Here is an 8,452-nt window from a genome sequence, read left to right as displayed (position 1 = left end):
ATATATATATATATATATATATATATATATATATATATAAAATTCAACTTCTTTTTTATGGTGAAGGTATATGATAATGTATGGCAGCATTCAGGATCACAGTAGCCTGAAGAAAAAAAAAGGCTTGTGTCTGTTTTCACCCAAAAATGAGACTTTGCCTTCAGTTTTCCACAGCGTTTTTTTAAACATTAATAACTTGTCATTCAACATTCGCTCACTTCAATTTCTGTCTTCTAGCTTTCATCTTTGAAACTGTTTCCTTCCTTCCAACATTTTTCAGTCAGGTCATCTTGACAGTTTCTTTTTTTGTGCTGAAACGTTTCGCCTTCAATCCGGAAGGCTTCATCAGTCAAGGAAACACACAACACAAAACTGATTCATCCCCCAACTGCTTACTCCAAAGTGGAACAAACCAGTTATGTTGGTGCTAAGATGGTCTCTTTGTCATGCTCCTCCTCCATTGCCGGCCCTCTTCCTTGTTGACAGTCGTGTCAAGCAAGAGGACCGGCAATGGAGGAGGAGCATGACAAAGAGACCATCATCCACATGTCCAACAGTTTGAGATGGCAGGTTTATCACCAAAGTAAAGCTTGGACAGTGGTTGCACAGAGGCCTGTGGGCAAAATGTCATCACTTTAAACGTTTTTACTTGTGTTCAACAAAACTCATTTAAAATATGTTTCTCGCCACGTTTGAGGAACATAAACTGTGGATTTTCAAAGAAATTTAGAAAACACTTGTGCAGAAATGACATTTTTTGTAAGTCAACCTGTTTTTCATTGCTTAATCATAAAATATACTCTTACCAGTTTTACCAGCTTGTCAGTATTATATCATTTATGCATAATTGAGTTAAGTTTTTTTGGCCCAGCCTTTCACAATATTTTCTGTTTTTTATGTGGCACCATGGAAAAAAGTAATTGCCCACCCCTGCTCTAAATGCTCAAGATAACGCTGCATTACATGTTCCCCTCTGACAACGTTTAATAATTTCTCTGATGAGTTTTCATGAAATTCCTCTGACTGCAAAATGTTGGGAATGCAAAATACAGACAATGTTGTCTGAGGAAAAGGGGCTGCAGCTCCTGCAGGTAAGGACATTTCACTTTTAGGACAAATTGCAATCCACCATTGTCAGTTGCTGACAAGCCTACTGGGTTGATTGACAGGTCACATCATGTCAGAATCACCTTTAGTGTCTTTGCACAGTTAAGTACAGAGAAAAAACATTTCAGTGCAGCCATCCAAAGGGGTAGACGGGGGTGCACGGGGGCTGCAGCTTTGTTGTGAAGCGCTGCCCTTATGATTTAGATAAGAAAAGAGAAGAAAAACATGAGAAAAGAAGGTATAAAAAAGATCTCTCACACTGTGTCCTTGACACACAGGACACAGAGTGAGGTAGCAAAAAAAAAACAAAAAAAAAAACGACCTCAGCACAAAAATGGCAACATAGATAGACATAAGACATTTTGCTGGGAGGAAGCTGACAAAGGCGGTGAGACTGTCCGTGATCACTGCCAGAAAGTTCCATAGTCCTGATAAAGAGAGAAGGGGTTCTCTGCAGACCAAAAGTGGGCGTTTCTGGAGAATAAGCGTTTGTAGAGGGCAAACACTGATTGGTTAGATGTATTTGCTGATCTTTAGGTAAGTTACATCAGCTCTTTTTTTTTTTTAAACTGAAGGTTTCTAAGAAACAGCATTATAGCTGCTGTCAAACACAAGAAGCTTCTCTTTTGTTCTTGGTTGTAGGCTGCACCTGACACAGGTTGGCTTGAGTGTGGTCTGGGTATAATGAAATATGAAGCATCTGAAGCGAAACCTGCTCCTATTTGTCAAAAAGTCTGGTCTCAATTAAAGATCATGAGTCCTGTGACGAGATAATGGCCCAAAACAAAAGCTAAAAACTACTTTTTTTCCTTTAGAAGTTCTTCTATGAGATCTGATCTATGAAAGGAGCTGAAACATGAAGTAGGATTGACCCTTAAAATGTGAGACAGCTGATGAAGTTAACCAGTAAACAGAAATACCTGCTCCAGTTGCAGAAATCTTACAGAAACTGACAATCACTCATCTGCAGTGACTGCTTTAAAAGGTTGAACAAGAAAATGTGAAGTTAAAGGAAACATGCTTTGTCCCAAAGCCAGTTTAAGTATCATTAATATTTTGATTACTTTATTTTTCTTTCTTTATGAATCAATTGCAACTATTTTCACATTATTCAACAACCAAAAAGGATTTTGTTTTTAATGTAATGGCTAGGTATTAAAAAACAAACATTTATCCCTCCCCACTACCCCATTACCCAGTTATGTTGCTCTTATTTTGAAATGTAACTGGAAGTTCTGTGTTAAGAGAGACGGAAAGAGAAGTTATGGAGACGCCGCTAATGTCGAACTGGTTAACACCATTGACGTAATATGTCTGTGGGTAACACAAACGGCTTGTTTTTTTAATTCAGACTTTTTTTTTTTGTCCAATCAGATTTGGCCCTCCAGATATGCCCATTTTACTATTGTCCAATCAGATGTGGCCCTCTGGACACGCCCATTTTCTATCGTCCAATCAAATGTGACTCGCGACATATGCCCATTGTTTTATCGTCCAATCAGATGTGGCACCCCAGATACACCTTCCAAATCTGCAGAGATACCTACTTGGATAAAGATGGCACAATGTCTATCAGCCAGCTCAGCTCTGATAAGGGTCCACAAATGTTCTCGGGGGGGGGGGAGCAGGAGCAGAGCTTCATGATTTACATATTCTTCAGGAGCAATTTGAGATAAGTTGGCCTATCCAGCGCCAAGCGGGGAAGCCATATTCATATAAACAACAATTGTTTTGGGGCAGGCCAACTCTACTGGTTTCATGTCTGCCTTCATAGTTCTGCTGGCACACTCAGTGGTGAATCCAAACAGCCAGATTTGAGGGTCATTCCACCGGTTCATGCTTGTTAGCTTTCTCCAAGGTCGATTCCTTCATGCCAGCTAGTTCCAGGCTTGCAAAGCATCTGAGTCTGAGCGCTTGAAGCACGGTACAATCCTTCACATAGGCAGACCACCTCATCATCATCAGTTGTGACTTAGATACAACTTTAACTCAAGGTGTGCACAGACTTTGTTTTTTACATGCTCGAACCTTGTTTCTGTTTATATAAGCCTGTTGAAGGCCAATTATTACAGTCTCTGTCAGTCAGTCAGCCAGTCAGTCAGTCAGTCAGTCAGTCAGTCAGTCAGTCAGGGTTACAAATCAAGGTGAAAATTCAAACAGTCTATGCTTGTCCGGACCACAAATTCAGATCTACTCAAAATAAATTAATGAAATTCGGTACACATACTGTCTGCATGATCAGTAGTGTTGTGTACACTTTTCATCACCCTAGCTTCAAGCTCATGATCATAAGTCAAGGTGAAAGTTTATACATTTTCTTTACTTGTTCAGGTCATTGCTATAGATTGATCCCTCTACTGCTGTATGTTTGTCACTGAGTGTAGAATGTGCCATATGCAATACTTGTTAAACTTTGTAAAGTTCCTTCAGATGCTCAGCAGACAAGATTTAGCTGTTTGTTCTGACAAATGCATGTGATTTTATGAATACTTTAAATTTCATGTAAGGAAATACCGATAAGGTTAAGTTTTTGTTCTATGTCATCTTAATAAAAGTCACAGCCCCATTTTTGCTTGTTTGTTTAGGTCTGTGTGTAAATAGCACAAATACAAGTACTTCAGTAACATTTTTGGGTTGGCATTTATTTGCTTATTGTTTGTATGTAACATGTATGTTGCCTGTAGTTGAGGAGGAGAATCCTGACTACTGGAGGTCACGGGCCCGGGAGACTCTACAGTCAGCCCTGGACAGGAAGCCCAACACCAACATTGCCAAGAACATCCTGTTTTTTCTTGGAGATGGTAAGCTGCATAAAACCCAGTCACTACAGCATGTTGATAAAAAGCCTCGACTTCCTGATGTAGTGGAACAAACCTAAACATTAAAGTTCATGCTCAATAATCCAGAGAAAAAAATCCAACAAAATTAAGTCAGGAAAGGACCGTTTCTAGCTAAAGAAACTGTCCAGGTGACCTGACAACTTTGTTGGAAACCCAAATGTTGAGTATAAAATAAATCAAAAATAAGAAAAGAAAATCAAACATGACAAGGCATGACAACAAAATGAAATCCGGTGGGGAAACAGTTTACTTGGGACTCCTCAGACTGATGAAGCCCTCCAGATAGAGGGTGAAACATCTTTCCACAAAAAATAAACTGTCCAGATGACCTGATGGACCATTATTGGATTTGGTACCTGGATGATTGAGCATGAGCTTTGAGAGCAAAATGAAATCCACACTAGGGAGATTACTACTACTACTACTACTACTACTATTACTACTACTACTACTACTACTACTACTACTACTACTACTAATAATAATAATAATAATAATAATAATAATGTGTTATGTGTTGTCATCATTGCATGTTCCCATACAATGGTGAAATTGGCTCTCTGCATTTAACCCATCCATTACCAGGTGGGGCAGTGGGCGGCTATTGGGGGTGCCTGGGGGGGGGGGGGGCAACTGGGGATAGGGTGTGCTGCTCAGAGACACCACAAGATGTGCAATGACTGGGGAATGAGCCTGGGACTTTGGGGTCTCGGGTCGGCTGCCCTGCCTCTGCCCCCACTAGAGTTTAGTCTGGTGCCAGTGATGAGTATTGAAGGTAGACATAAATGAACTGGTGTTGTGTGCATCAGGTATGGGAGTTACAACGTTCACAGCAGCTCGCATCCTGAAGGGCCAGCTGCAGAACCAGTCAGGGGAGGACTCAGTGATGACCATGGACACCTTCCCCCATGTAGGGCTGGCTAAGGTACATACAGTTAGACTGTAAGAATGCACTGCTTCATTTGTAAGGTTTAATCTGTCAGAACAGAAACAAACATCATCTGGTCGGTATGGTATGTTGTGACTTTTGTAGCTGTTTTTATTTTGTCTCTCTCTTGTAACTTTTCCACATTATTTAACTTTATTTAAAGCAAATTCCTCATTGAAATAAACTGAAATCATGTGATATACATGCATGTGCAGCTAAATAATACTCCACTCTGAAGTAAATTATCCTCTGAGGTAAGTGATCCTTGTTCCTATAACCATGAAAATTGGACTTCCACTTCAAAGGTCTATGCAACAGTAATTCACTTTAATAAGAGCAGCTGAGCTGCCAAATCACTTCAGATTTCATGCAAGATGTTTCTCTTCTCTTTTTAGGTTCTGCTGTTCTTCAGTTTTAGTTGTAGGGATGTAATGACCAATTAGCATGACTTGACCATTGTGTGTTGTTCAGGTTACTTCTGGTTTTGAGATGATTTCCCATTATTTGAAAAGTTTTTCCACCATAGTTTGTGGGGATTATTTATTTGTGTGTGTATGTTGCAGACCTACAGTGTGGACTTCCAGATTCCAGACAGTGCAGCCACAGCCACGGCCTATCTGTGCGGAGTGAAAACCAACCTGAATGTCATTGGAGTGAACGCAGCGGCTCGGAACGGGGTCTGCAGAACTCAGAAAGGGAACGAGGTCACATCTATCCTGAAGTGGGCCAAAGATGCTGGTGAGGTCACCAAAGAAGCCTTTAAAAAAATTACTCTGAACTAGTCACGAAAATAACCCAAATCACTTGAGTCGTTCACCCTGTGCACCAGCACCCACCCACCATCCGCACCGTCACATATACAGTACATATACAAATATATACATACATATATCACTTCACTTCCGGCGAGCTGATGGACGGCAGCTCCCTCCGGCATCTCTGCAGTCTTTTATCATCAAACTGATCCGTTTTTTCGAACCGGACTAAAGTTGGTCCCCCTTCCAACCGAATTCGGTGTTCAGTGACTCAGAGAGCCGGACGGGACCGTCCAAAAAATATATTTTAGTCCAGGACCGGCTGCTCCCACTCCACCAGTCACTCTGAGTGCACCCTGCTGGCCAGGTGACCCCTCGAGCTGGGGAGTCGTCGCACGAAGGTCCGGTGTTTTTTCTCTCTCTCTGGACCCCAACGAACTTCTCATCTGGACCTTTGTGGTTTTACCTGGCTCCGACAAGAATCGCTGGGTGGTATTTTGCTGTTTTTCTGCTCGACTGGCCCTCGTGGTGTCTTCATAGGTGTGGGGGAAGTGTACCTGTGACCCTCGAACTAGACCAGAACCGAACCGAGTTGGCTGTGGGGGACTTCGTCTTCAACATAACGGGTCTCAGCTTCATTGAGCAGCCCGTAACTTTTAATGAAGGACTGTCCACCTCCGTGGAATCGTTGTGTTCACCTGGAGGAGACGCTCCGGTGCTTAGAAGCGCCGCCGGACCGAAGCAGAACCAGGCCAGGGACAACTGCAGCCTCTTCGTCTCTCGTGCTATGGAGCGCCGGAGCCGGACGGAGCAGAACCGGACTGGACCAGTGATGACTTCAGCCTCAGCCTCTCCGATCAGTCTTGTTTTTCACCGGGGGTGCCTCTTGTGCTGTCAGGTGCGGAGGTGTCATGCAGAGAAGCGGAGGAGCAGCGTGAAGGAGCAGGGCTGCGTGGTGCTCGAGAGAAGTTCGGAGTTTACATCGGAGTTGCTGCAGGCCTCCATCCAAACTCACCTGGATAATAATTAATTTTATTCCGGATCACGCTGTTGGTCCCTGTTGACCTGAAACGAGCTAGGATCATGCCTTTCACTTCAGGAGGATTTTCTTTCAGCTCGCTCTGCTATTTGCTGCAAATTATCTGTTTCTGTTTTGGCCTGTTGATATTGGGCCCAGCTTTTGTTTCCCATGGGAGCTTCCATCCATCTTCACTGGGGGGCCGGAGCCCCCCTCAGCCCAACACAAACTGCAGTTGGGCCACCTTGTCGGGTTTGTTTGCCCATTTGAACTGTGACGTTTTATGGTCTGAGACTTTTCTGCATCATTCATGTTATTGCCACTATTTTCAGCTCTCAGATTATCTGGAGTCACTGAATCTTGTTAATACACCTGAATCTGCCCATCACTGCAACTTTAACTGTTTTGGGGCTCTGAATGATAGCGTCTTCATTAATGTTTCTCATGATTTGATTATGGGGGCTAATTGTCACATTGTTAACTCCTGTAATTACACATCAGTCACAAAAAACTCAAGAAAATGTCTGATAATAATGTTGTTACTGCTCTCAGGGATTCAGCCCAACCTTGGGCCTCCCACTAATTACAGCACACCAAATGACTTTAAAAACGTGTCTGGGCTTCATTTTCTGCATGTAAACGCTCGTAGCCTTCTGAGAAAACTTGATGCCTTAAAAATTCTGGTCAGTTCTTCTGGGGCAGATGTAATATTCATCTCTGAAACCTGGCTCAACAAATCTGTACTCAATAATTACCTGGCAATCAATGGATTTAACATCTACCGCTATGATCGTCAAAAAAAAAAAAAGGGGGGGGAGTCGCTGTTCACATCAGAGGTTCTTTGGTTGCTAGTCCTGTGTCTTCTAAAAATATTCCAAACCAGTTTGAAGCCTTAGCTGTAAACATCACCTTGAATGGTAGCCAGATCTTATCTGTAGTCTGTTGTTACCGTCCAGCCTCAGCAACACCTGAGGCTCTGTCTGCCCTGATGGAATTTATTGGTAATTTAAAATTCAAAGAGATCCTTTTGGCAGGAGACCTCAACATTGATTGGGGTAAGTCGACCCCCCTCTGTGATAAATTCAAGGAATGTTGCCCTTCTCTCAATCTTACCCAATTGATCAACTCTCCCAATAGATTAAACAAAAACCGTCCTGAAAAATCCACCATCTTAGACCTATTTCTAACTAATATGCCTCACAAATTCCCTGGTACAGGTGTATTTGCCAATATCTTGAGTGATCATTGTGTGACAGCGGCTTTGAGAGATATTAAACTTCCACCTTCTAAGCCCAGATTAATTCAAAAAAGGGATCTGAAACATTTTTGTGAACAGTCATTCCTCTGGGATCTGTCTCCCTTTGACTGGCATCGTATTCTGTTAAGAATCTGAATCAGAAGAATAAACTTTATTGGAATTGCACCGAGGTACAACGCCAATATGTACGTACAGTCGTCCGAAAGATGGGCGGAGTGCACGAAGCTGCAACTACAGGAGAGCGCGGCCATTTTATCCTTATCAGATAATAATCTTAGATAGGAAAAGGGGGAGAAACATGAGGGTAGATAGTGGTATTACAAAAAAGATCTTTCACATCTTGTCTATCAGGACACAATTTGAGACATCAAAAAACTCTACCAGCAAGCACAATTAAAACATGAATACATTTGCATTTGACATCAAGGTGTTGAGATTTGTCCATGAGCTTTTTTTTTCAGATCAGCCACAGTTTCTGAAGATGTTGTTTTCAGCCAGCAGTTCTGATAAGCCTGCACAGAGAGTTCTCGGGGAGGGGGGGGGGGG

General features: G+C 42.3%; 1 protein-coding gene across 1 annotated transcript in view; it reads left to right on the top strand.

Moving 5' to 3' along the window:
- Positions 1-8,452, top strand: part of alp3 (alkaline phosphatase 3) — a 39,066-nt gene that overhangs the window by 380 nt on the left and 30,234 nt on the right. Inside the window, exons 2-4 of the mRNA XM_037678002.1 lie at positions 3,792-3,908; positions 4,757-4,872; positions 5,439-5,613. Of these exons, the coding sequence (XP_037533930.1) occupies positions 3,792-3,908; positions 4,757-4,872; positions 5,439-5,613 (408 nt within the window). The remainder of the gene's footprint in view (positions 1-3,791; positions 3,909-4,756; positions 4,873-5,438; positions 5,614-8,452) is intronic.

This window comes from Nematolebias whitei, chromosome 6 (genome assembly GCF_014905685.2).
Source record: "Nematolebias whitei isolate Nwh7 chromosome 6, NemWhi1, whole genome shotgun sequence".
Taxonomy (NCBI): Eukaryota; Metazoa; Chordata; class Actinopteri; order Cyprinodontiformes; family Rivulidae; genus Nematolebias; species Nematolebias whitei.
The sequence above is the reverse complement of the archived record's forward strand: the minus strand, read 5'-3'. Positions and strand labels throughout refer to the sequence as shown.